This window comes from Gymnodraco acuticeps, unplaced genomic scaffold (genome assembly GCF_902827175.1).
Source record: "Gymnodraco acuticeps unplaced genomic scaffold, fGymAcu1.1, whole genome shotgun sequence".
In the NCBI taxonomy this organism is placed as follows: domain Eukaryota; kingdom Metazoa; phylum Chordata; class Actinopteri; order Perciformes; family Bathydraconidae; genus Gymnodraco; species Gymnodraco acuticeps.
Window position 1 is genome coordinate 52,903 of NW_022990385.1, and position 27,707 is coordinate 80,609.

A 27,707-nucleotide genomic window follows, 5' to 3' on the forward strand; every position below is an offset into this window, starting at 1 on the left:
CTTTCTTTCATTCTGTGCAAAGAAAAAGCCACCTCTTAATCCAGATATCTTGCCATGACTCGCGTATGCATGCACGTGCACGGTCGTGGCATGACCACCCAAACAGAAAGATATGGACACAATATGTGTGCAAATGTATTTAGTTTCCTATCCATGTGAACATGATTTAAGTGGGGGGGACCTAACCTCCTCTAGGGGGGTCCGGGGGGCATGCTCCCCCGGGAAGATTTGTTTTTAAATGTTGAAGTTAAATGCATCAATCTGGTGCACTTTGAGAGCAACATTAAGAGATCTATGGATACATCTCTCAACACCCAGATGAAACATAACTGTAAGCAGATTTTATTTTTCTTTATGGATATTTTACAAATCACTCTCCTTTCAAACTGTATTCTTCTTTATTAATACAACTTTTTTTTACTGTTATATAGTATTTTATACCTGTTTACTTTATTCTCTTATTTTTTTGATAACTATAATGATCATATAAAGATGTGCCTTTACCTCACTGGTTGTAGAAAAAGCTGCTTATATTCGTTAGCATAGCTAGCTAACCAAATGCTAATAACAACAAAGTTATTATCTGTATGATCAGTATGACAGATCGCCACTGGGCTTTCAACTAAAGACACAGCCACGCAAAAACTGCAGCATGTGTACGGCTCCTTATGGGTACTGCCATTTTTGGAAGTGCCGGAGCGGAGCTGCGTTCTGGTGCTCCCTATGGGTGCTCCCCGTCAGAACTACACCCCTGTCAGACGAGACATATACCACGTGATGACATGTTAGGCTTGTGTTGTGTTCAAGGACCCTGACCTTGGCCAGGAAAAACAGGCACTCACTTGTTTAATTATTTTTGCGGTCTAGATTTCTTTAATTTGTTTCTTTTTTGTTTGTTTATAAATTACCTCGAGGGCCACACCAAATGGTCTCGCGGGCCGCATACGGCCCGGGGGCCGGAGGTTCCCCACCCCTGGTCTATGTCATGGCGAATACAGTCGCTGCTTTATTTATGTCTGTATGACGTTGTTGTGAGTGTGGACGGATCAGCGACAGGTTAGTTTAGCCCAGTGGTTCTCAAACTTTTTCTGTCAGGCGACCCCTTTGGAGAAAAAACAAAGTTGGGCCCCCCCAACACAAGTCAGGCTCAGTGGCGGCGCCAGAGATTTTTTTTGGGGGTGCTGTGGGGTAGCTTGACGTTTCATAGAGGGTGCTCAAACATTTAGGGTTTCCCATTAATGTACCGGTCGCTACAGTGGAATGTTCTACTGCAACACTCCCCACACGCATATACACAGTGTTCCCGCAACTGTTACAATGAAGGCTCGATAATCAGCTCACGGCATATAGGTGTAAGCAGGGGTCAAGTGCTATTTGTATAGGTGGTGTGTGGACCTCACATAGGGGGGTCCGGGGGCAAGCTCCCCCGGGAAGATTTATTTTTAAATATTGAAGTTAAAAGCATCAATCTGGTGCACTTTGAGAGCAACATTAAGAGATCTATGGATACATCTCTCAACACCCATTTGAAACAGAACTGTAAACAGATTTACTTTTTCTTTATGGATATTTTACAAATTACCCTTTTAAACTTTATTCTTGTTTTACTGTCATATAGTATTTCATAGCTGTTTTTCATTTATTCTCTTATTTTTTTATAACTATAATGATCATATAAATGTGTGCCTCGGAAATAATTGTTTACATTAATGGTGACCAAAACGTTTGAGACCCACTGAGATAACACTGAGAGTCCTTTAGCTCACTGAGTCTCTCAGTCTGACAGGAGAGGACTCTCCTCCACTTTGTTGTTGAAAAAACTCCTTATATCCGTTAGCGTAGCTCGCTAGCACCAGAAGCTAACAACAACGATCTCCGGTACCGGTGCGCTCTCTCTCTCGCTCGCGCACACAAAATGGCTCATTCCACACACACACACACACACAGAGCCGAGCTTGAATGAAACACAGAGACCCAGACGTAATAGTACTGTACTGCATCATATTATTTTCGAATCAATCATTTTTAAAATTATGATTTTCTTTCTTTTTTTTTATAACAATTTTTCCTCCTGGTCTCTCGCGCCCCCCTGGCATGCCTCTGCGCCCCCCACTTTGAGAACCACTGGTTTAGCCTGATCGAAAACTCAAAACGAGATTTTCTAACTTAAACATAAAGACAGATAACAGGCTCATCACAGACAAACTGGATGTGGCCAAGTACTTGAACATTTTTTTCACAAACATAGCCACAACTCTTGTAAATAAATTACCCTCCCACTCAGGGCTTTTTGGAGTAGATCACATCATGACCTACTACAAAAACCTAGGGGTACGCAAAGATGATTTCAGTCTAGCAAGGGTAACAACAGCAGAGGTACTCATTAAACTGAGCGCCCTCCAACCTAACAAGGCCACTGGCCACGACAATATCCCCTCCAAATTCCTCAGACACAGCAACCGCCATCTCACCAGTCATAGCTCACATAATTAACCTCTCCATAAAACAGGGAAAAGTACCCAAAGACTTCAAAATTGCAAGAGTAACCCCCCTGCAAAAAAAGGGCAGCAAATTGGACCCAGGCAACTACCGCCCTGTTTCTATACTTACCTCCATCTCGAAAGTCATGGAAAAAATAGTATATGAACAGGTCGAAAAGTACCTCGCTGGAAAAGAAACTAATCTATGAATTTCAATCTGGCTTTAGAACATCCCACTCCACTGACACATGCCTTCTTTATTTGAGCGACCACATCAAACAAGAGGTGGACGAGGGCAAGTACTGCGGCATGGTGATGCTGGACCTACAAAAGGCTTTCGACACTGTCAATCACCCCATTCTGATTGACAAGCTAAAAGCAATTGGTTTTGATAAACTATCGGTGAGCTGGATGCAATCCTACCTGGAGGGGAGAGAACAGATGGTGGAGGTAAACGGTACTCTGTCCCCCCCCCCTCCCAGTGAGCTGTGGTGTTCCACAAGGAAGCATATTAGGTCCGTTACTGTTCCTAATTTATGTAAATGACATGTCATCAGCATGTGACTGCAACTTGTTCCTGTTCGCGGACGACTCAGCCCTGCTGGTCTCTGACAGGAACAGGTTGCAGGTTGAAAAAACCCTCAGCTCCGAGCTCGGCAGAATCTGCACCTGGCTCGCCGATAATAAATTATCATTACACCTGGGTAAAACAGAGTCCATTCTCTTCGGTTCGAAACATAATCTCAGCAAATCCGACGACTTCTCAGTTGCAGTGGGCGACATTATTGTCACAAGTAAGAAGGAAATTACATACCTAGGATCTATTCTTGAGGCAAACCTCTCCTGTGACAAAATGGCATCCAATGTAATCAAAAAAGTCAATCAAAGAACTAGATTCCTATACCGGATCTCCTCTCTGGTAAACAAAAACACCCTGAAAACTCTGGCAGGAGCACTCATTCAAGGGTACTATGACTATGCTTGCACGTCATGGTACCATAGCACCTCCAAGGCGCTAAAAATAAAACTTCAAACATCGCAAAATAAACTGGTCAGACTACTGCTTGACCTTTCATCTAGAACCCACCTCACCTCTGCCCACTTTGACAACCTAGGATGGCTTAGAGTAGACGACAGAGTACAGCTACTTGCAATGGGCCTGGTCTACAAGATCCACTACACCTCTATGGTACCCATGTACATGTCAAAATTCTTCCCAAAGGTCAAGGAATACCATGATCATAACACCAGAGGGAGCTCCACAAATCATGTGAAACCCAGATTTGGCACAAAAAAGGGGGAATACACGTTTCGCAATTATGCCACATCAAGGTGGAACGCTCTTCCCACAACTGTAAAGGAAAGTAAAACTATACTTACCTTCAAAACCTCTCTTAAAGAGCACCTTCGGGGGAGAGCATTGCAAAACTGGCCCCGGTAATGGTACAAATCTCAACCTGTCGTTCAATGGACAGCTTCCCCCCCCCCATCTATGTATATACTCACATTTTAGACTCTGTTACTAACTGTATATCTGTAGACTTGGTATGTCTTAAATGTCCGGTTAGGATGTATTAGAACGAAATCTAAAATGAAAATTGTAAATAAGCAATCTGTATGTAAAAAAACCACCTGTATGTAAATTGTAAATAAGCCATCTGTATGTCTTATATGTCTTATATGTCTTAAATGACATGATGAATTGGAAATGGGGGACCCTGATGTAAACAAGACGAAAGTCTTTCTCTGGTCTGCATCCCCTTAACAATTGTATGTTTTGAGCTGTACTGTACTGTACCCAATATACAAGCTGTTAATAAACTTTTCAATCAATCAATCAATCAATCAATCAATCGATCCGATTCCGATAGGATTTACATGGAGATACGCCCCGCCCCCTCTCCAGCGCGCCTTGTTTGAATGACAGGAGTAAACACAGAATTAATGCTTTATTAATTCATGGTTTTTAAGGGGCTTATCTCCACGTAAATACTATGGTAGACCACCCAATATTCGCATCGCTCTAATCGCTCGAGTTTCACCGCGGCTGTCAGCTGTGTTTGCTCCTGTCATTCAAACAAGAGGCGCTAGAGAGGGGTGTGGCTTATCTCCATGTAAATGATATGGGAGATACCAACTACAACTAAATGAACATATTTGACCGTGATTTAATTGTAATACATGTTTCAAAATGATGCCGAAGTAACTACATACTGATAACGGTTAGTAACAACCATGAATTAACGCTTTGACAAGTCTGCAGATAAGACGGCAGGCGAAAAGCTTTTAAAATGCGTGTTTTCTGAATGGAATCGGATCCATCAGGCTAAACTAACCTGTTGCTGCTCCGTCCAAACTCACAACAACGTCAGACAGACATAAATAAAGCAGCGACTGTATTCGCCATGACATAGACAGTCTGTGGTTTGTACATGTTTAACTTTTGTCCAGTTTCTGAACAGATATGAGGAGCTGTGAGCTATGAGGGTGTGCTAACAGCTGATGTGTTGGGACATATTTCGCTGTCGGGTGTTGACCAATCACGAAGCGTCATTTCTTGACTGGCTCTGTCCAATCACAAACAAGAAGTGTTCTCCCTAAAGGAATACCCTTTCCGTCCAATGTGAAATGCTGTGGTGTTTTCTGAAATGCTGTTGTGTTTTCTGAAATGCTGTGGCGTTTAGTGAAATGCTGTGGCGTTTTCTGAAATGCTGGGGAGTTTTCTGAAATACTGCGGCGTTTTCTGAAATGCTGTAGTGTTTTGTGAAATGCTGTAGCGTTTTGTGAAATGCTGTGGTGTCTTGCACTTCAGGGCCACCGTAGAATTATCATATATGACATGAGCTATCGTCCTTCTGTTTGTATCCAACAGTTCAAATGTTCGAATTGTCCTCCTTTTTTCTTTAACAGTGAAGAAAATTCGATATGTTAATGATATTTTGACTCAAAATGTCCCCGGTTTTAACTTTGAAAATCTGGTCACCTTATGCTACACACACAATAAAAACTTCAATAAATATATTGATCCTGGCTTAACCAGCGACCTTAACTCTTTTGTCATCAGGGATTTCAAGATGGCGCCTGTCTCGGCTCTCTGCCTTTAGCTATTCTGCTTTTGTTCTATGTTTGTCAAAATGTCTCTGCTCTGCTCGTCTATGATCGCCAAGCTCTCCTCCACCTCAGATCCTCACTGGAGCAGTGGCGGTTTTACAGGGTGGCACGGGGTGGCAGCTGCCACCTCAGAAAAATGCCTTGCCACCCCAGTTGGCAGCTTTGTTTTGAAAAAAAAGTTGTGGCTCATCGGACATTTATGAGAGAAAACTCTAATGTCCGAGTGCAAGTGAATGCAGCACAAGACACGCCTTGTAACCCCTCCCCCGGCCCTGGAACGAGCGTGGAAATATGATTGGCAGCGATTTCATTTGAACGGGGGACAGCACAAAACGAGAAGCATTTCGGATCCAAGTAGACGGAAGGAATTAGGTAGGCTATTTGCGGTCAGTGGCGGCGCCAGCAGGGTGCGAACTGGAGGGGAGCAGGGGGAGCTATAGCTCCCCTAGTGGTGACATGACCTCCCCTGGGAACATGGTTTGTGACATTTGGGGGGAGCTCTCTAAAATACTGATATGATGACCAAATAAATTCCATTTTGGGCATGTTTTTTTTTTCAAAGGTGTAAAATAAGTGAAATAAAATTATATTTAGAGTTTATGATTCATGAAAAAAGTGTCGTCTGCTTGCACGCTGCCCGCAGCTCCACCCACTACCCACTCACTCACAAGCTCGTTAAGTTAGCACTGCATGTTTACCAGGCATTGTTGCTGCTGCTGACATGTCGAAAATAATTTTTTTTTTACCTTGGGCAATTTCTTTAAAAAGACGGCCAAACAACCTGATCAAGAAGACCAACCAAATGTAGCTGGTGTTAGCACATCGTACGTTGTGACTGCTGCTACAACAGAACCGAGAGAGGAGGGAGCTAACGTCAGTGCTAGTGCTAACTTGACAGCTAACGTTAACTTGGGGGCTGAAGAGACACAAGAAGACGAGCCGTTGTGTTGTGTGTGTGGCGTCGCGTCTCTCCAGGCAGTGAGAGGGTTGTGTTGTGCTATAGCTGTATTATTAATATTGTTCATGGTTGGTGCCGCTGGCTGCTCTTATCGCGTGTGTTCGGCTCTGTGTGGGCTACAGCCATAATAGGCTATAGCCCATGTGAAACTATTTAGCCTGTTTTTGAGTCATTTTAAGTTGATTTAATTAAACAGTCAAACGTTACATTGGTGGTCCGTGGATTATTTATTATCAAGTTGATTGAAGTTTGCGTAGCCCATACATGCTCGGGAAACATGAACATGATCCATCGGGACGTTTCATGTAAATGTAGACCTGTGGCACCACCCCGTGTGCAACAGATTTTCTCTTTATAATAGGCCTATGTCTGTGCTGTTGCTATTAATGCGCGGATCAGCATTTACCCACCCCCCCCCCCGGATGATGGGGCTTTGTGGGCAAAAGGCCGCAATGTAGCACATGTTGGAAAGAAAATACAAGCTGCAATAGTTGAAGTGGAGAAATGGACAAGTAAATGGGGATTCAAACTGTCAGTAGCTAAGACGCAGGTCATTTGTTTTACAAAACGGCTCCTATATCATTAAAATGTTATGAGCAACCTCTTGAACAGGTTAATACAATAAGATTTCTTGGTGTTTGGTTTGACGGAAAGCTAACATGGAGCAATCATATAGGAAAAGTTCAAAATAAATGTAAAAAGGTCAACAATGTACTTCGGTGTTTGGCGGGACAGGAGTGGGGAGCGAGTAGGTCATCACTTCTGAATATATATCGGGCACTCATGAGACCTGTATTTGATTATGGGTGTATAGCGTTCATGGCAGCAGCAGAATCAAACCTTAAAAAGCTGGATGTCCTACAAGCTCAGGCCCTGAGAATATGTAGTGGAGCTTTTAAAATATCTCCAGTATCAGCAATACAGGTGGAAATGGGAGAAATGCCTTTAAGGATAAGATGAGTGAAGTTAATGTTGGCATACTGGGTAAACCTTCAGGGGCATAGTGATAGTCATCCTGCGAAAAGTATTTTTGAAAGACTGCTGGGAGCACAATGAGTCACATTTAACAAGTTTTGGATGGATTGGTGATGTTAAAGCAGCAAGTATAGGTTTGAATCAAATACAGTATTGCCCCACAGTTCCAATCTCGTCCATTCCACCCTGGTTGTTCCCATTGCCAAGTGTAGACCTCAATATACGAGAGGAGTTAAAGGAAAAGAAAGAACTACCAGTATGGCGCATAGTCCAGAATTATTTTGCAAGATATCACTCAGACTCAACAATCATATTTACAGATGGTTCCAAAGATCCAGAGACAGGGCGTGCAGGAGCAGCAGTGTATATCCCAGTGAGTAATACACATATAAAGAAAAGGGTAACAGACCATGTGTCAGTATACACCACAGAGTTGTTGGCATTGAAATGGATAGAGGAGAAATAAATACATAACAGTGTAATTGCATCTGATAGCTTTTCAGCATTATCGAGTATACGATCAGGCAGATCTTCATTTAGAATGGACATAATAAATGAAATATTTCTAATTTTATATAAAATGCAAATCAAAGGCATAGCAACTCGTTTCATCTGGGTTCCTGCTCATGTTGGTGTGGAGGGTAATGAACAGGTGGATATTCTGGCCAAACAAACACTCAGAAGTATGAACATAGACATAGAAGTTCCACTCAGCAAAGCGGAGGTTCAAACATTCATACAGAAATATGCACAAACAACATGGCAAGATCATTGGGATCTTAGTGATACAGGAAGACATCTTTATAAAATGCAAAGATATGTGGGGGATGGAAGGAAGGTGGGGTTTAAAAGAAGGGAGGAAAATGTCATTTCTCGGATGAGAATAGGTCATACAGGTCTCAATCATACATTAAGTATAATAGGAAAGCATCCAACCGGAAAGTGTATACACTGAAGCCAGAAACTGTTGAGCATGTTTTACTGCTTTGCAGGAAATATAGTACTCAGAGAAATGTGCTTTTCCAGACACTCAAGAAAGCAACATTCCATGACTTTTCGCTATCAGGGCTGTTAGGGAAAACATCAGGCAATATGTAAAGTGAGATTATTACGTTTCTAAGTGAAATGGATACATTTAAACATAATCTAGAGTTTTGGTTCTTTTTTCTTTTCTTTTCTTTTTCTTTCTTTTGTTTATTGTTTTCTGCATAGTCTCTTGTCCACACTCCAGTCCAGTTGGTGGCGGTAATGCACCTACAAGCTGGTTTGCCAACCGCCAATAAACACTAAAGAAGAAGAAGAAGGAAACGGAAGCAGAAGAAGAAGAAGAAGAAAGCGACGAAGACGAAGAAGTATTTGTTCGGTGGATGTTTGGCTGTCTGTTAGCTCACATTCCTCCCCTGAAGCACAGGTATTAACCCGGTTTATCCCGGTCTTTTGCCACAGCTTGTTTCTAATGTTCCGTTCTCTGAAGACATTAATGTGTTCATGAGCTTTGTGTGTTTACAGTTGGCAGCTAATGTTAGCATCAATGCTCCAACACCGTTACAGTCAGAGGTGGAGAAGTACTAGGATGTTGTACTGAGAGTAAAAGTAGAAGTACCAGAGTGTAGGAATACTCTGTTACAAGTATCAAAATGCGACTCAAGTGAAAGTAGAAAAGTATTATCATCAAAATATAGTGAAAGTAGCTAAGACAGTAAAAGTAGTCATTGTGCAGATTGGTCCATTTCAGAATAATATATATGATATGTTTTATAATGATTGATCATGAAAGTGTTCTCAAAGCTGGTAAAGGTGCAGCTAGTTTGAATGACTTTGTATTCTGCAGGGTAGCTGGTGGATTTACTCCAGGTGGAACTAAAGTCTGATTCAACGCTTGATTATATTTCACATCATTAATCCACATCTGTGAAGTAACTAAAGGTATTAAATACATGTAGTGGAGGAGAAGTACACCATGTACCTCTGAACTGTAGTGGAGTAGAAGTACAAAGTAACATAACATGGAAATACTCACAAGTATCTCAAAATATTTAAAAGGTGGGGTAGGTAAGTTTGAGAAACCGGCTCGAGATACACCTTTTGTTATATTCCATGGAATGCTCTTAACATCCCGATAGCAATGAATATCTCAAGTGCTTTGACAACAAATCCATTAAAAAAATCATCACCTCTGGAAGCCGTGGCGCTGTAAAAAGCACGACCAATCATCTGAGCCGGCCCGGCTAAAGTAACTGGATGGCCTACCTGCCTGTCAGCCTTCCATCTGGGCACAAACTTATCTTGTGCCCTCATTGGTCATGTGTGTGTTCCTGTGTGTTGGAGGAGGGGCTCTGTAAGGAAGTGGCAGATTTTCTCCGGCTGTGTATTTTCAAGTTCTAGTGCACTGGAGCTGGTTTCTCCAAAATGACCCACCCCACCTTTAAGTCCAGTACTTGAGTAAATGTATTTAGTTACTTTACTACCTTTGAAACACTTTCAGAGAAGCTAACTGAAGCACAATGACCCGCCATGGAAAGAACTGCACGGCTGGAGCTGTGTATACTTACCACGAGAAGAAGAAGGACACAGGTGAGGACCCGGGTCAGGTTACACAGAAAACACTCTGACTGCCACCCGCTGCACACATACAGAGACTTCACTCAAATGCAGCAAAGGTGAAATGGATCATTCTCAAATATAGGTTGAGTCAGACACTGGTAGTATTCCCTTCCCTTTTAAAGAAAGCCCTCACAGAGTTCTCCTCATGTTCGATACCTGCTGCTGACTGTCAGTAATGAGGGCTTCAAGCGGTCCAAGGAATACAACTTCAACTTTTTCAGCTAAGTAGACTGAAACTGCACCAAGGATGTTTGGGAGTTTACCGACATGATCATAACAACTGCTGAGAAGTGTTGTCATACCTGCTTGAAGAGAAACAAGTCTGAATGAGGAATTGTATTGCTCGATATGTCGGTGTGATCCAAATAACCAGGACCAGAATGTTTATCATTCAGTTTTTCTGTACAGAAAAACAATCAGCATATCAGTAGTCCTGACAACGTCCTTTTCAAACAAACAAGAGTCGGAAATCATTTTGTGTGGTCGCTACATTTAAACACATTCACTCATTTATGTCACTGCAGACGAGACTCATTGTAGGTATTTTGCAGGAAGAAGATCATATTGATGTATTTATTTAAGTGTGTGTGTCCGTGTGTCCGTGTGTGTGTCCTGCTCAGCGGCGTCTGGTTACGGAACTCAGAGCATCCGGCTGGGCAAAGATGCCATCAAAGACTTCGACTGCTGCTGCCTGTCCCTGCAGCCTTGCCAGGACCCCGTGATGACGTACGGTTCCTTCAGCACACACGCACACACTACCTTGACATGTGACACGTATACAAACAATGATTCCTGGTTTCTCTTGCTGTCCTCAGCCCAGATGGTTTCTTGTATGAGAAACAGGCCATTCTTGAATACATTTTGCACCACAAGACAGAAACTGCCAAAAAGATGAAGGTAAGCCCTGCCTGTCCGTCTCCAAGCTTCTCCACACTACAAACATGACTGATTGTCCCTGGAGCAACAGAAGCTTCTTCTTATTACACTGTTACAGTATTTAGCTGACTCTTTTATCCAAAGCCACTCCAATACAATCAGTACTGTAGACATGCCAACGGTAGCATTTTCATTTGGCTCATCACAAGAACTGCATCACAGGCACCACTAGCAACAAGTGGGACGGAAATATATTTGATCCATTTCTGTTGTCGGTCAACACGGCCTGTATAGAATAGTTTCTACGACCTGATGACCAGCAGTCATTCCAAAGCTGTGTGAAATGGTCTCACGGAAAAGGAGCATATCTCTGGATTCATACAAAAAAGGAACTTGCTTTTCACAATTCAAAATGATTGATCACAGAAAAAGTCCTTAACGGTATGGCACACAGCCCTGACCATGACTCAGCTGAACACAAAGAGCACTGACCTTTATCAGGCATCTGTATGATGATGGGTATGTTCTTCAAGTTTAAGTCAAATGTGTGTGTTTATGATGCGCATAAACACATGTTAAATTACAAAAATGATTGTGCTTCTTTCTGTAAAATAAAGGAAGTTCTCTTTACTTGGATAAAATGCCACACTGTGTTTCCTCCTATTATTCTGCAGGCGTATGAGAAGCAGAAGCAGGCGCAGAAGAGCAGCAGCCAGCTGGAGTCCAAGTCCGAGGAGCGCGAGAGGGTGGAGCGGTTCAAAACCAAAGAGAACAGCATCGTGTCCAAACCCATCAACCCCTTCACCTCCGGTATGTCCCAACCTGCGTGTGCTGTCTACCTGCTGATCACCTGCTGCATGTGCTCTGTCCGTGTGAGCCCAGGCCCGGTTAAGCTAGCCGCTGCTTGGATTTTGATGCGTGTTATTCCCGCTGTCAAACTACTAACTGTCACAGGACACCTCATTTGCTAAAACATTGAACATTTCCTAGATTTTTGACTCATTGATTTAATGAACGTATTTCTTTATTAAAAAAACAATCCTGTCCACGATAACCTTAAATAGAGCCATGCCAAATTGAACAGTATCTTGCTTATACTTGCACAGTTTGTGTTCTCTCATGGTTCAGACTACTACCCCGTCAGAGTGAAAGTCATTTTACTGTCCCCCCCCCCCCCCCCCCCCCCCCCAAACTCAATTAGAAAATTCAGCAGTGGTTAAGTACAGAGAGAGAAGGACACATGGTTGCCTAACAAACCTTGTTGGTGCACAGCTTACATGCACCAGTTATTGACTGCACACAGGAAACACATTGTAGTGAATGTTGTTGTTGCACTTTCCCCAATGATTTGTTTTAAAAAGCAGAACAATTCTTTGCAGTGTAAAGACTGTAGAAGTGTTTCCCTCTCAGGGCAGAACCCGGGTGGAGAGAAGAGCCGGACCAACGCAGCAGAGTCCTCCAGCTCCGCCCCTGTTGCCTCCTCCAGCCAGAGCCTGCCCTGCTTCTGGGTACCCTCCCTGACCCCCCAGTCCAAGCCCACCCTGCTCAAGAAGCCTGTGAGTCTGCTCCGCTGCGCTCTGACAAACAGCTGTTGTTCACTATTTACTAAAGCACACTGAATTCATGGTAACAGTTACCGAGTGGTTTTGTGTCTCCTCAGAAGCTGTCTATAGCCAGCAATGTGAACTTGGAAATGTTCCCCAAAGTGTTATGTTAGAAACTGCTCTGTTCTCCGTCTGTTTGTTTAGAGTATCAGTTTAATGTTGACACTATTAAGAGGCAGGCTGACCCTGGATCCAAGGTAAATATTAGTTTAACTCTGTCCCCGGTGTCTTTCAGAGTAAGACTGTGTTGTGTCCCATGTCAGGACGACCTATTAAGATGAATGAGCTGATCACGGTGCGCTTCACGGCCCTGGACCCCAGCCTGGACCGAGTGGCCCTGCTCACCCGTCAGGTCAGTCCTCTCAGCGCCGTGACTCATCCCCTGCTCTTGGTCATCTGGATTAAATCAACAACAACCTCTTCTGTAAAATGTCAAAAAAAGTTGCAATTTTAAATCGGCGTCCAATGTTCCAATATGTCCTGAACACGTCACCACACCAAGTTTAGCTTAAACCAAGGCCACCTCAGCATTAACATCGCGCTGCCTGGCGGCGTCATGGACGTATAAAGACAACGTGCCCATGTTAACACCATGAAGGATTTGGTTGTTTATCAGTCAGTTTAAGTGAAAAACGTTCCAGCGGTCTGCAGCAAGAGGAATATGTTTGCAGCGCTACGTTAATGCGTGTGGGCGCGGTTAAATGTAAATATACAGTGGGTTGGAAAATGATAGAAGCAGGACACTTTGATGGAACGCAGCTCAGCTTGATGACATCATGGTCAAAAGTTGTCCATGTGACGGGGCGGATGTCTCCTCTTTCATGCTGTCTTGTCTCTACAGGACAGGTATGTGTGTGCAGTGACCAGAGACGTGCTTGGCAACAGTGTTCCCTGCACTGTCCTGCGGCCCTCGTGAGTGTCCACGTGTCTCTCTGTCATGTCCACATGTCATGTCCTCTGGTGTCGCTGACTCTCTGTCCTGTGTGCAGGGGGGCTGTGGTGACCCAGGAGTGTGTGGAGAAGCTGATCAAGAAGGATATGCTGGATCCTCTGAGCGGGGACAAACTGTCCGACAGGGACCTCATTCCCCTGCAGAGGGTATGTGTCTGTCTCTGATGTCTAACTGAAGCTGTCCTGTCTCTCCTGCTGGAGCTGATCTTGTTCTGTGTTCTGACAGGGGGGAACGGGCTTCGCAGCCTCCGGGGTGGACCTCCGGGCCAAAGAGGCCCGTCCAGTGATGATGGTGTGAGGGGACTTTACTGTTCTTATTTGAAATATCTGCAGGCTTATCTTTCCTGTTCCTGCAGGTAACATAGGTAGGCTTTTTTTCTATCATACAGTTAAAAACAATACATTTGATATCATCTAAATGACATTTCTTTCTTTTTTTAACCCCGACCATGTTTAAAAGACAGAATTATTCCGTGGATTCTAGATCATTAGCTTAGTCTGTCTTTCTTCACTTTTCAAACTGAAGCTCTGCAGAAACACTGTACGTCCATTTTGAGACATGAGTAGAATTGTATGGACAGATTATTTTTGATCATTGTTTCTCTTGCTGTAAAAATAAAATAAAGTCTGTTTCACAAAGGATTTTCAGCTGTTTATCATAAACCCTCCAAATGTAGTGATGCTGAGATAAGTGTGAGACATTCAGGAACTATTTGTTCCTTTGTTTAAACTGTTAGCTGTTGTATGTGATGGACATGTCACTGCCACTGTTTTCCATTAAATTGATTATTATTCATCGTTTGTTCTAATTTTCTTTCACTTCTATATGATTCTCCCCCTTTGACGACATTCAACACTATATTCTTAAATCATTTCCACAGAAATCTAAGCTGTAAAGGATCACATTAAGAGAGTTTCAAGTCATTTTAATTGAACCTTAAACATCAAATGAAACACTGGATCGTTTGTAGTGTCTGTGGAGTTTCAGCGGTAACATGAACTCCATATGGAGCGTCCTCGTTCTCTGAACAGGAGGCTGTTCCTCTGCAGCAGCTGAACCTGAGCTCTCTGCAGGGGCTGGCTTTTTGTAAAAGCTAGATATATGCAGAACACCATGAAAACGTGTATTCTGTTCTGTGCTGCTTTTTTCACAGTTCATCATGCTCATCCACCCTCATCCCTCCAAAGTCGGTGATGGTGCTGGTTATGATGTAGTCGCTGTTGTCCAGCAGCTCAGAGAGTGTCAGAAGGCCATCCTGACAGTGGAGCACAGGGAGGGAAGAGCATTAATACACGTGTTTTATTCTACATGTGATGGAGGGCTGAAAGTAGACAGGGGCCAATCCTATATGGCAGCCCCATGACTTTAAGCCCCTGGGGACCCCCATGCCCCCCCTGTAAAGCCTTCCTGAGACAAAACCGACTACTGGCTAATGGTGCAAAAATAAATTCTCTGTGTGTTCTTATTTCATAGCTGCTATAAATCATTTATTTCGTCAGTCAATGATTGTGTGAATGGCAGATCAATCATAGCCAAAGACAATATGTGCTAGTGTTGAGATAGTGATGCACTTATGGCGCGTTTCCACTGCAGGCCTCGCTCGGTTTGGTTAGGCCTTATTAGGCCCGGCTCACTTTAATGCTGCGCTTCCATTACAGTTTAGGAACTGGGGTAGTTACTATAGTAACGCAGTATAGGCGGAGCCGTGACGTCATCTTCAATGAGAGCCCCAGAAAAACAACACAGCCGTTAGTTCTTAGCACTCAGAGCTCACAGCTACTCATATCTGTTCAGAAACTAGACAGAAGTTAAACAAGTACAAACCACAGACTGCCTGTGTCATGGCGAATACAGTCGCTGCTTTATTTATGTCCGTAGGCCGTTGTTGTGAGTGTGGACGGTCGGAGCATATATAACGTAAGCTTAGCCAAGCTCCATTTAGAAAACACGCATTTGAAAAGGGTTTTTCGCCTGCCGTCTGTCTGCAGACTTGTCAAAGCATGAATTCATGGTTTTTACTAACCGGTATCATCAGTATGTTGTTACTTCGGCATCATTTTGAAACGTGTATTACAATTAAATCACGGTCAAATATGTTCATCTTGTTGTAGTTGTAGCCCCCTTGCCAGCGATTCTCTCTCTAGTTTAGCATACTCAGCCCGACTCAGCCTGGTTGTTCCTGGCCCTAGAACCACGATTTAGTCCGGCCAGAAAAAAGGTGAAAAGTAGCCCCGGGCCAAAACTAGGCCAAGTGGAAACGCAACCAAAAACGGGCCCCGCACGGCTCGGCACGCTTAAAGTGAGCTACCCGCTGCAGTGGAAATGCGCCATTAGTCTACTGGCAGTTCAGGAAAGTCTTCCTATTTAATGCTATAGAAATGGTCAGGGTCACAAACTGTATGAGAAGAGAGCTTCAGTGTCTCATTGATCATAACTGGACTTTCAAGGTTAGCACACAAGGAAAACTGCATATTTAGAAAAAAAAGACTTTAATATCAAATGCCAATAACTTTTCAACTCACCTTTTCTACCCCTCTTCCAATTGTGCATTTCATACACTTTAACATCAAATGTTCCCATGCACACGTGAACCTCAGATACAACTCTATGCTGATGTGTGCTTTCTGTTGGAGAGAAACCTTCATAGCCTAGCATTGTGTTAGCTGGATGCTAGTTCATGTCAGACTTTATCCAGTGTTCTCACTTTTCCTGGACAACAGGATAATATAATCGTCGGGGATACGCACCAGTGTGAGAAAATGAATTTGAGAGAACTGTGTAGGATCATCAGTATCACCTGTATCCACATACACAATATGTGAGTGCATGCTGAATGTGTAGGTGCAAGTTTAAACATGGCAACATGATCATAACCCAGAGTCAGATCCTTACTTTACTAAGTCCCCCCCACCCCAAAGCCACAGTAACAGAATCCTAACCCGATGATCTTGTGATGACTCATCAGAGTTCGTCGTGTCTCTTCGTTAAGTCTTCGCCATAATTGGTGACCTGGCTGCCCACAAACATGTTCCAGTTGGCTAGAATCTCCTTCTTGGTTATTTTCTGGTCCTTGTGTTTGATCACCAGATTCCATCCAACAGGTTGATTGGTTTAAGATTTGAAGAAGATGAGGAGGGGAAACATGAGGAGAGACAAACAGGAGGAAGAGAAGGAGGCAGACAGAAGCGTGTTTATAATTAAACCACAATTACCCAATTATTTGCGCCATGTTAACTCATATTCTGCGCAGACAAATTATGAATTACATTCATTACATTACACAGGTATGTAAGGTTCATTATAAAACGGACAAGTCAAATCAAGCAATCTGATCGTGATATAATGAGCGTATATCACGGGTAGAATTGTAGTTACTTTTCACAAGTCATGTATCCCTCCGCGTCTGAGAAAAGCTACAACCGTTACGTTACGTCCGTTACGAAACTAACTAACTAACAAAGCTTAAAATGGAAACATTTAAGGCCAACTTGGACCTCCGGGGTGGCCTTACTATGGAGGAGTGGATTGAGCAGTGCCTATCTCCAGAAAGCACCTAAACGACGACATGCAGAGCTACGTGAAGAGCAGGTAGACCAACTGGAAAAGTAGCACCATTCAAAAGCTTTCTGATGCGGGTCTTGAAAGCAGAGAAATGATGAGCGTTAGTGGCCACAGGTGCGAAAGCTCTCCAGAGCTACTGGAAGCCCAATCTCGGGGACCGGAGAAAGTGGAGCAACATTCTCGCCACGCCAAGCAACAGCCGAGTACAACCTCAACCTGTACAAGTCACCTCGTAAGCCATGCTACTGATGCTGGACAGGTTTTCAGTGGGTGCACAATAAACGGCAACATACACATTAATGTAAATAAATAGCTAAATAATCGATCAACGCTCTCTGTCTAATAAGGCAACGGAGGGACTATTTTATTTTGAATATCATTATTTACTAATACAAACTATTTAAATTAGAGTGTCTATTTTTCTTCCATATTGCCACACTTGGTAACCGTTTTATAAAAGCAATATACCATGGCCTGTCGTCGGGCCGAACCACGCCCCTTAACTGTGATATAATGACCATATACCACGGCCTGCCGTGAGCTATTGCTTAATTATACTGTCTGTATAGAAGAGTATATCACATACAGTATGCCATTGTATGTGCTCTGCACATTTAATCCATGTTACAGTTGGAGATGGTCCTGTTTTTAGCTCAGCCTAAGTTCAATGTTCTTTTTATTGTCAGTATAATTTGTGTAGGCTACCTAATAAACTGCTGCTAAAGGTGAATCTTATTTCATACATATAAGGAGGTAGCTGGTGTTTTATATTATTCTTTGTCAACAAATCAAATGAAAAGACCACAGCTAACTAACCTATTTATTTATATGATATATAACATATAAAACGCTCTGACACTCCTCCAGAGTCTGTGGCTGGCCGGCCTTCAGTTTCTCCTAAATGCATACACTCTATCTTCGGCTCTCAGATGTAAAGTTTGTTATTTAAAATAAGATTCAGTATCTGCTCAGCGGGTCTCAAGCTGGAAAAAATAGCACATATGTTGGGGACTATTTTCAGTAGCGGATTGACTGATATTTGGGGGCCAGTGTATGTGGGACGGAAAACAAACGACTGTGTTTGTTCATGGAAAAGAAGACCCTTGTCCATCAATAAAATAAAGAATATATCCACCATAGTTTATATACCTAAATAAACTAAATGTAGAAGATCGAAATTCCAATATTCCACATTTCTTAAACCATCTAGTCATCTGGTTGAAATGTTCCCCACCACAGAGCTCTTACATGTAATAGATGCTTTGCTAACAACTGCATCAGCACTACTGGAAATGCACATTCTCTATAAACAAAGTGATCGACTGACGCCGGTGTGTTCAGCTCTCTGCTGCTGCTCACTGCTTCAGAGCGCACCAGGTGGAGTGTGAGAGCAGCTGTACCTTGTCGGTGTCCGTCTCGTGGATCAGGTGTTTGGCCTCATTGTCTGCGTGGTCCACGTCTCCGGGCAGAACCCAGTGCGCCACCTCAGCATTATGCAGGTACCCATCCTGCAGACACACAGGCGCTTACTGAGGAGCTTCTGAAGAGCTATTACGTGTTCAAATGTCCTATTGCTGTTGGCCATTATTACGCAGGAAGGTGTGACAGGGATCGAAGATATTCCAGTCGACAGGCACTTAGTTTGAGGTTTATTGCGTTGGTTGTACACTACCAGTTTCCAGTGTTGATGGGTTATTGCTGAGTGGGTAGTTATGCTAAGAACCGTGTCCGGTAACCTACAACCCTATTTATACACACTTTTTTCAGCTAATCTCCTCCACCACGTGTTCAAATAATATTACATAATACATCTAAACAACATAAGATACACTCCCCATCCAAAAAAAAAGTCACCAACTGGATTTAACTTATCCAATCAGTAAGAGCCTTCCATTGGATAATTACAGCAGTGATCTTTCTGCAGGTCTCCCTTGAAAAAGAGATCTATGATCTCAATGGGACCAATCTGGTTAAATAAAGGTTTGAAATGAAATGAAATTCATATGTGTCAGCTGGCAACAAGTTATTTAATCCTAGCTGTGCTTAGCTTCTCGTTTCTTGAACAACTCTGTTGGAAGGCATATCCTGTGGTCCTGGGGAGGATGTTAGTCAGTTTCAGGAGGGTCAAATGATTGGCCTGCATCAAGCAAAGAAAACAACTAAGGAGATTGCTGAAACTACTCAAATGGGGTTAAGAACTGTCCAACGCATTATCAAAACCAAATCAATTATACGCAAAGCTAAAGGTGGTCCAACAAAATATTAGTGTGTTCAACTTTCTGTTGGGACGGGCAGTGTAATATGCCAACAATAAACGCAAATGGCTCCTACACCCTCAGAAGGTTAGGGCGGAGGACGTAGGAGCGAAGTGAATATGTAAATATGGTATTTATACAATAAATCTTAGAATATATAATGTTCTTATAATTAGCTCCAACAGCTGTCGGATTAAAATGCTGCTTACGTGTTCATAATTCAGTTATTACTTTCATTATAACAATTAAAGGAATCATAATGTCCAACGAGTACTTTTACTACATGCTGCTGAATGCTTTGTATCTGTTTACTTTAAGTCGCATCTTGAATGGAGGTTTTCACTTGCAAGTGTTTTACATAGTCATATATTTAGACTTTTCTTTTACTACAGTGAATATACTTCGTCTGTCTGTCTGTCTGTCTGTCTGTCTGTCTGTCTGTCTGTCTGTCTGTCTGTCTGTCTGTCTGTCTGTCTGTGTCTGTCTGTCTGTGTCTGTCTGTCTGTGTCTGTCTGTCTGTCTGTCTGTCTGTCTGTCTGTGTCTGTCTGTCTGTCTGTCTGTCTGTCTCTGTCTGTGTGTCTGTGTGTCTGTCTGTCTGTCTGTCTGTCTGTCTGTCTGTGTCTGTCTGTCTGTGTCTGTCTGTCTGTCTGTCTGTCTGTGTCTGTCTGTGTCTGTCTGTCTGTCTCTGTCTGTGTGTCTGTCTGTGTGTCTGTCTGTCTGTCTGTCTGTCTGTCTGTCTGTCTCAATTCAATTCAAAGGGGCTTTATTGGCATGAAAGTTAAATTAAACAATGTAGCCAAAGCATCACAATACAAAATAATTAACAACATTAACATACATTTCAAATGTTTACATATTATTGATGATATATATATATACAGTGATACAATTACATTTCAACACGCGTGCGTGTGTGTGTGTGTGTGTGTGTGTGTGTGTGTGTGTGTGTGTATGTGTGTGTGTGTGTGTGTGTCTCATTCACTGTCCCTCAGGTTGTGGCATGTGTATACATATTGGGCAGCAAGATGTGCCTTGTCTCCTTCTCCTAGGAGTACTCTCGGTCTTGAGAGGTCATCAACCTCCTTGAAACCTGGGATTACAGAGTTCAACTTGTTCCAGTAAACGCTCCTTACTTCGTTGAATGTTTGGCACTTCAGGAGGAAGTGCATCTCTGTCTCAGTCTCACCTGTCGTACAGTGACCACATATTCTGTTCTCTTTTGGTTGCCAGGATCTTTTGAGTCTTCCTGTTTCGATTGCCAGTTTGTGGTCACTGAGCCTGTACTTGGTTAGGATCTGTCTCTGCTTTCTATCTCTGACAGTATAAAGATATTCTGCCAGCTCATACTCTCTGTTTAGAGCCAGGTAACATTCTAATCTACTTTGTCTTTTAGTTTCTTCTTCCCAATGTTGTAAATAGTTGTCTTTGCATTGTGTTATAATGTGTTTGACTGTGATTGGTGTTTGGAGAGCAGTGTTGCTGAGAGACTGGTCAGAGTGGCTCTGAGAGGGGGCAGCTAGCCTCAGCACCAGCTGATAGGGGACTCTTCTCTGGGGTTAGCTCTTGGCTTTGGAGGGCTTTGGAGTGGAGGGTGTCTCGGGGGCTGGATCTAAGGTGGTTAAAGAATGTTAGTGCTCTCTTTTGAGTGTTAATGATCAGTAGTATCTGCCTAATTCTGCTCTACATGCATTTGTTGGTGTTTTTCTCTGAACACGTCAAATGTATCTGCAGAATTCTGCATGTAAAGACTCTGTTGGATATTTGTCCCAGCGTGTATAGCTCTGGTGACTGAGTGGACCCCATACTTCACTACCGTACAGCGCAATGGGCTGGATCACACTATCAAAGATTTTGAGCCAGATTTTAATTGGAATTTGGACATTATAAAATGTTCTCTTAATTGCATTTAGAGCTCTTCTGGCTTTTTCTTTGAGTGCATTCACTGCCATGTTGAAACTTCCCGATGCTGTTATGGTTAAACCGAGGTAGGTATAACTCATACTATGTTCGATGATATGATTGTTTATGGTAAACTGGTATTTGTTCTCCTGACATCTGGGGCGTTTTTGGAAAACCATGACATTAGTTTTCTTCATATTGACTGCCAGGGCCCAGTTCTTACAGTACTGGTCTACTATGTCCAGCTGTTTTTGTAGTTGTTGTAGTCCTTGTTCAGTAGGAGACAGTAGAACAAGGTCATCAGCATAAAGCAGACACTTCACCTCTCTATCTAGGAGGGAGAGGCCAGGAGCAGCACAGTGATCCAACTGAACAGCAAGTTCATTTATATATATATTAAATAAAGTGGGACTTAAATTGCAACCCTGACGAACGCCTCTTCTCTGGGTGAAGAATTCAGTTTGTTTATCTCCAATTTTAACAGCACACTTATTCCCTAAATACATTGATTTAACCAGATCGTACATTTTGCCCCCTATACCACAATGTAGAAGTCTATAATAGAGCCCTTCGTGCCAAATAGAGTCGAAAGCTTTTTTGAAATCAATGAAACAAGTGTATATCTTACCATGTTGTGTTTGGTGTACATGTTTGTTAACTAAAGTGTGAAGGGTATACACATGGTCGGTGGTGCAGTGTTTTGGAAGGAAGCCAATTTGATTTTTACTCGAGATGGATTGTTGGTTAAGGAAATCTTGTATACTTTTATTTAGAATGCTACAGAATAATGTCCCCAGACAACTGCTGACACAGATGCCACGGTAGTTCTTAGGGTCTGATTGTCTCCACTCTTATGAATGGGGGAAATGAGCCCTTTGCACCAGATGAAAACATCCTGACTGCAATACCATACTGAACAGCTTTAACACTGTACCCTGCATCTCTGGGGTGCTGCATCTGAGCATTTCCTTTTGAACGTTGTCTGGGCCACAAGCTTTCCTTGGCCGGAGAGATTGTGTCTGTGTGGTCAGCTCTTCCCAAGTCATTGGGAAATCAAGGGGCTTTTGGTTGTCTTTAATAGTTTCTTCTAATGTTTGGAGTTTCTCTTTTGTAATACATTGATCTGAATTCATTAGATTTATTGGTATGTCTTTGTACAAACTTTCAAAATGTTCTCTCCAGATGTCACCGTTTTGGATGGGTAATGCTTGTGGTTGTTTTGTGTTGAAGTTGTTCCACAGATCCCAGAATTGATTTTGATCAATGGCTTTCTCAATATCCTCAAGTTTCATGTGGGTATCATTTTGTTTTTTGTTCCTTATTGTACATTTATATTTGTTTAAAACGTCATTGTATCTAATGCGTAAGGCTGGGTTGTTTGGTTGCCGATGGTTTTCATTTGCTATTTTTCTCAGGTATTTTCTGATGGTCTTGCATTCCTGGTCAAACCATTTGTCAGCGTTTTGCCTTTTAACAGGCTTCTGCTTTTGTTTGATAAGGTCAGCTTTAATAGCTGCCTTGTGAAATATCATATTGATATAATCAATGGCCATGTTTACACCATCTTTGGTAGGAACATATTGATTTTGGTCAAATAGTGACATGTCATTCATCAGATCAGGTGAGTTCAAGGCCATGGTGAATTTGTCTCCACTGTCTGGGGCCCATCTGTAAGTAGGATGTAATGTATGCAGCTTACTGGGTTCCCTTGTTGTGTCACTCATTGGACCTGAGAGTTTAAAGAACACATTGATTTGGTTGTGGTCTGAAAAGGGGGATTGCTGACTGACAGTGTATGCACTGATAGTGGAGGGGTCCATGTCAGTGATTGCATAGTCTACTACACTAGACCCTAGAGCTGAGGAGTAAGTGAATCTCCCTAAAGAGTCCCCTCTGAACCTCCCGTTCACTATGTACAGGCCTAAGGCCCGACAGAGATGCACTATCTCTTTGCCATTCTGATTGATTTCAGAGTCGAGGCTGTTCCGATGGCTGACGGTTAGTGTGGTAAACAGGGGGGGTTCACCAAATACATGGTGGCTGCCCTGTGGGTCTATGACATCAGGTTCAATTCCTGTTCGTCCGTTCAGATCTCCAGTTAGAAGCACATTTCCCTGGGCCTGAAAATAGGCGATTTTTGAATGGAGAGTGTCTGTCTGTCTGTCTGTCTGTCTGTCTGTCTGTCTGTCTGTCTGTCTGTCTGTCTGTCTGTCTGTCTGTCTGTCTGTCTGTCTGTCTCTCTATGTCTGTCTCTCTATGTCTGTCTCTCTATGTCTGTCTGTCTGTCTGTCTGTCTGTCTGTCTGTCTGTCTGTCTCTCTCTCTCTCTCTCTGTCTGTCTCTCTCTCTCCGTCCGTCCGTGTGTGTGTGTGTGTCCGTGTGTGTGTGTGTGTGTGTGTGTGTTACCTTGTTGGCGTCTCTGAACTCATGGAAGTGTTTCCTCTCGGTCTGCACCCAGTCGGGCTCCCTCTCCCCGCTCTCTAGAGAGAACATGTCCCCTGTGGAGCAGCACACACACATTCAGCACAGGTGGCTGATGGGAAAGGAGGGAACCATACCGACAGTGGTGCAATTTAACTAAGTGATTACTCAAGTACTGTACTTCAGTAAAAAAATGAAATACTTGTACTTAACTTCAGTATTTCACATTATGCTTCTTTATACTTTTACTCCACTACATCTTTATTTAGTTACTTTGCAGATTTAGGTTATTATTACAATTTTTTTTAAATCGACACACATGATTATATGCATAATATTATTATGGGTTAAGCTATCCAGTAGTGTATAAAGTAATAAAATAATAACCCCTATATTTACGAAGTAATGAACACATTAACGCACCCATCATTTTATAAAATGATAGAAATATAGCTGGTGCTTAAAAAAGCCATTTTGCTTAACGAGGACTTTTACTTTTGGTACTTAAAGTATTTTTTAATGCTAATACTTTTTAACTTTGACTTAAGGACAATTTGAATGCCATATGTAACTGAGTATTTGTACACAGTAGTGTTGCTACTTTTACTTCAGTAAAACAATCGGAGTAGTTCTTCCGCCTCTGCTTACCAATGTATTCGTTTATGTCGATCTTTCCATCTCCGTTCTTATCAATGTCCTCCACTGTTTCCTGAAAGAGAACACGAGTTAGTCTTATAGTGCAATACATGAAATGTTTTTTTTGTTCAGGGTTTTGATATCCTGTGGACCTTTTTATTTTTAGACTGCCAGTAGAGAAAATGCGGGAAATAACTGTGTCAAATAAATGACACTAAATCATTAAGAAATGTTATCCTAACTGATTTACACATTTTTCAGCATTATATATTTGTCATGGACCAAATATTGGCATCAGGCGTTAAAATAATTGTCTATATTGTCTGGCCACAAGTAATATGCACTGTCATCACATGTTGGATGCTGATCCGTTGCCATGGTGCAACCTTCAGAGATCTGCAGGTGAGGACCAGTACCTGCACCACCAAGTCTTTCATGTAGTCGAACTCCTCCGGGTGCAGGAAGGCAGTGAACTCCTCCCGGGTGGCGATACCGTCCCCGTCTCGATCAGCCGTCTTGAAGCGTCTTTCGTCCCGCGTCAGCATGGACCTATAGGTGGCCTTGTCCTCCACGTCATCAAACTCCTCATCTGAAAACATGCGTGAGATGTTTTGTGAGGCACTGTGAAGCATTTCAAAATCACATCTGTGAAGAAGTCTTTATTACAACTGTCCTTGAAACTTCATTGCAACTGAGCAAACTCCCTCTGCTGTTATATACACTTTACATACGTATATATTTTTGACCTTGGGATTGGAGAATGACTGAATAATCTCACATCACACATGTTTCACTTCTAATAGCTGGCAAAGAGGCAGTGAAAGTGGAAAGCTTCACAAATCTCAGTAAGGGGACCTTTGACTTGAACGGAACACTATTAGGGCCCAGTTTTTGATGTTCTGCCAGTCATAGATGATTTGGTCTAATATGTTCTATCCAGTGTGAATGTGTGTGTGTGTGTGTGTGTGTGTGTGTGTGTGTGTGTGTGTGTGTTAGGGCTGCACGATTTTGGGAAAAAAATCTAAATGCGATTTTTCTGACAAATATTGCGATTGCGATTTGCGATATTTATTTTTAAGCGACCCAACGGAAGTTTATTGTAAAATGCGGCCATAACTCCGGCTAGGAAGGTCGTATCAACGTACTCCCGTCTCTAGCACCCCCGCAGCCCGAGCTACGAGTGAAAGAACTAAACTTACATGAAACATTACTAACCTGATTCAGATGGTTTGTTTCACCAAACTATCTAGGAAAGCTCCGTTGGAAGCCATTTGGAAAGGGCAGGCACTTTCAAAAATACTTGGCAGGTGATTGGATCAATCTGTCTATCACCTTCTATCATGGGCCACTTCTGATTGGTTAACAATGACTGGTACATGTGGAGCACAGCACTTGTGATTAGTGTGGATGACTGACACACAAGCACAATCGCGATTTCGATTTAAAATCGATTAATCGTTCAGCCCTTGTGTGTGTGTGTGTGTGTGTGTGTGTGTGTGTGTGTGTGTGTGTGTGTGTGTGTGTGTGTGTGTGTGTGTGTGTGTGTGTGTGTGTGTGTGTGTGTGTGTACTGCAATGTGCCCAGGTGTACCCGGCCACCCTCAGTGTGATGCAGGGCAAGAGAAGTGGCTCACAGAAGGGAAAGATGGATATATTGTACATTTAAGGTCAGTTTGTTATTTTTCAGCTATGACTAGTGTTGCTCATCACTCTAGATATTCTGCATATAAGAACACAAGTTGTGAAGAGCTGATGCGTGTTTAATGTGTTCGCATTAAGAAAGTGGACTAATAGAAGATGCGTGTGTTTCCTTAGATAGTTGTAAATGCAGACAGTTAGACAAGTTAGAATGAAATTGTCTTTGAGAATTACCCAGGTAGAAGCCGTAGGTGGTGTTCTTGTACTCCTCCCAGCCTATCTTTCCGTCTTGATTCTTGTCGTAGTCCTTCCAGTGTTTGTTCACGTTCTCCTCGATGTACCTCCTCTGCCGGTGTTTGATCCAGTGGTGCAGCTCAGCGTGGCTGATGTAGCCGTCCTTATCAGTGTCGATCCGGACCACAATCATCCTGTGGAGAGAGTTATGGATAATGTTTACTAAAATATTCTGACTCCATGGGAAATAGAACCCACAACTCTGACATTCTCAGCCCCCCTAATTTGTGCATTAGAGAAGACCCCCCTGAAGCCAGAAGCAGCCGGTTAGAAAGATCTGCTGAAGGTTGGGGAACCTACGCCAGCTTGTCTTTGCTCTCCTCAGGCGTCAGCTGGTCGAAGGTCTTGGCCTCCTCCTTTCCCAGGAAGGCCTCGTGATCGTACTGGAAGCCATAAGAATCATCGTGGGCGCGGTCGCTCAGGTCCGCCTGGTGATGGACGCGCTTCTCCTGAGTGGGGACGGAGAGGGCCGCGGCCGCCAGCAGGCAGATGGAGGCCAGGGACCTCAGCAGCTTCATTCTACTTCTCGTTGGAGAAGACAGAAAAGTCATTTGAAAAACACAGTACACTATTAAAAAAGGTAAAAACGCAATACTTAAAGCATGAAACATTTTGACATAGTACAAATATTGTGTATTGGAACTTCTGTGTGGTACAGGATGAAAAATACATTCAGAAGTCCTTCAACTGATTTGTGTTCAACAGAAAGAAAATCCTGGATCGACAGAACCAGGTCAGATCAACTTAGAGATAACTGTCTAAGGATGGTGTCATCGGAGATAAAACATATATACATTCTACAAACATTTACACTTTATAACGTTCAAATTGATAACAATCCATAATACGACAAAATAAAATAGTACTTAATTGATCAGAATGTAGTGTAATTTCCTCTGGCCCTTCATGAACCCCATCATTAAACACACACTAACAGATGTGCTTACTCTCCATGCTGAGTTGATCATCAACTCAGCTCTATGCATTGTTACATTGTATGACAGCAAAAACCATGTTAGCCTTGTTTTTCAAATGTTCCCTTTTAGAGGAAAGAAACAAATGTTCTCACCAGTTTCTCGAGTGCTTCTCGCAAAATCTCCTTAGCAGTGTGTGAACAGCAGATCAGTCCGCGTTGGCACTCTGTACCTTTAAATAACAACGTCATGAAGGCGGGGCTTGTTGTTCAGATAACCAATGAGTAACGCCTTAAAGGGGGCTCTAACCAATACAAAGTAGGACACGGTAGTGAAATACTTTAGGATAAGTTCTTATTGGCTGTTAATCGCCACGTTGTCACACAACAGCAGACCACTTCGGCTCGACTTTGCAATAGAGAGGCGAAAAACTGAGAGGAGTAATCTCAGGAGTCATTGGACATGTCGATGGAAGATGTTAAAAGTGAATTAAAAGGAGGCAAAGTAGTGGAAGTCACAAGGCTTAAAAG

The 27,707-nt window shown here is 42.7% G+C and overlaps 2 protein-coding genes across 5 annotated transcripts; one reads left to right on the plus strand and one right to left on the minus strand.

Annotated features, from left to right (window-relative positions):
* The first annotated feature begins 8,774 nt into the window (after window positions 1-8,774).
* On the plus strand, window positions 8,775-14,355 carry nosip (nitric oxide synthase interacting protein). 2 transcript variants are annotated; one of them, XM_034224408.1, is made up of 10 exons: window positions 8,775-8,935; window positions 10,010-10,098; window positions 10,749-10,854; window positions 10,944-11,025; window positions 11,679-11,814; window positions 12,415-12,560; window positions 12,844-12,960; window positions 13,450-13,520; window positions 13,598-13,706; window positions 13,786-14,355. In XM_034224408.1, exons 2-10 carry the CDS (start codon window positions 10,029-10,031, stop codon window positions 13,855-13,857), a joined length of 909 nt encoding a protein of 302 aa, XP_034080299.1. In that variant the 5' UTR covers window positions 8,775-8,935; window positions 10,010-10,028; the 3' UTR covers window positions 13,858-14,355. The 2 variants fall into 2 exon arrangements, with proteins under 2 accessions (XP_034080299.1, XP_034080300.1); XM_034224409.1 differs by lacking the exon at window positions 10,010-10,098 and having other exon boundaries at window positions 8,825-8,935.
* A 114-nt stretch (window positions 14,356-14,469) lies between these two features.
* On the minus strand, window positions 14,470-27,466 carry rcn3 (reticulocalbin 3, EF-hand calcium binding domain). Of its 3 annotated transcripts, none has more exons than XM_034224405.1 (9): window positions 27,333-27,466; window positions 26,564-26,785; window positions 26,204-26,397; window positions 24,749-24,921; window positions 24,345-24,405; window positions 23,682-23,773; window positions 18,522-18,629; window positions 16,500-16,629; window positions 14,471-14,815 (listed from the first exon to the last, which is right to left on the minus strand). In XM_034224405.1, exons 2-8 carry the CDS (start codon window positions 26,779-26,781, stop codon window positions 16,522-16,524), a joined length of 954 nt encoding a protein of 317 aa, XP_034080296.1. In that variant the 5' UTR covers window positions 26,782-26,785; window positions 27,333-27,466; the 3' UTR covers window positions 14,471-14,815; window positions 16,500-16,521. The 3 variants fall into 3 exon arrangements, with proteins under 3 accessions (XP_034080297.1, XP_034080296.1, XP_034080298.1); XM_034224407.1 differs by having other exon boundaries at window positions 26,564-26,788; window positions 27,333-27,407; XM_034224406.1 differs by lacking the exon at window positions 16,500-16,629 and having other exon boundaries at window positions 14,470-14,815.
* Window positions 27,467-27,707: the final 241 nt, after the last annotated feature.

What these genes read in the sequence shown, in the direction of transcription:
- rcn3 (XM_034224406.1), bottom strand. Translation starts at nt 26,781, where the DNA reads ATGAAGCTGCTGAGGTCCCTGGCCTCCATCTGCCTGCTGGCGGCCGCG. An exon ending in TGAAAGACTTGGTGGTGCAG is followed by an intron (nt 24,406 to 24,748) that starts GTACTGGTCCTC and finishes GTTCTCTTTCAG; the next exon opens with GAAACAGTGGAGGACATTGA. An exon ending in AGTTCAGAGACGCCAACAAG is followed by an intron (nt 18,630 to 23,681) that starts GTAACACACACA and finishes GTGTGTCTGCAG; the next exon opens with GATGGGTACCTGCATAATGC.
- nosip (XM_034224408.1), top strand. Translation starts at nt 10,029, where the DNA reads ATGACCCGCCATGGAAAGAACTGCACGGCTGGAGCTGTGTATACTTAC. An exon ending in TGGCCCTGCTCACCCGTCAG is followed by an intron (nt 12,961 to 13,449) that starts GTCAGTCCTCTC and finishes TTGTCTCTACAG; the next exon opens with GACAGGTATGTGTGTGCAGT. An exon ending in TGCACTGTCCTGCGGCCCTC is followed by an intron (nt 13,521 to 13,597) that starts GTGAGTGTCCAC and finishes TCCTGTGTGCAG; the next exon opens with GGGGGCTGTGGTGACCCAGG.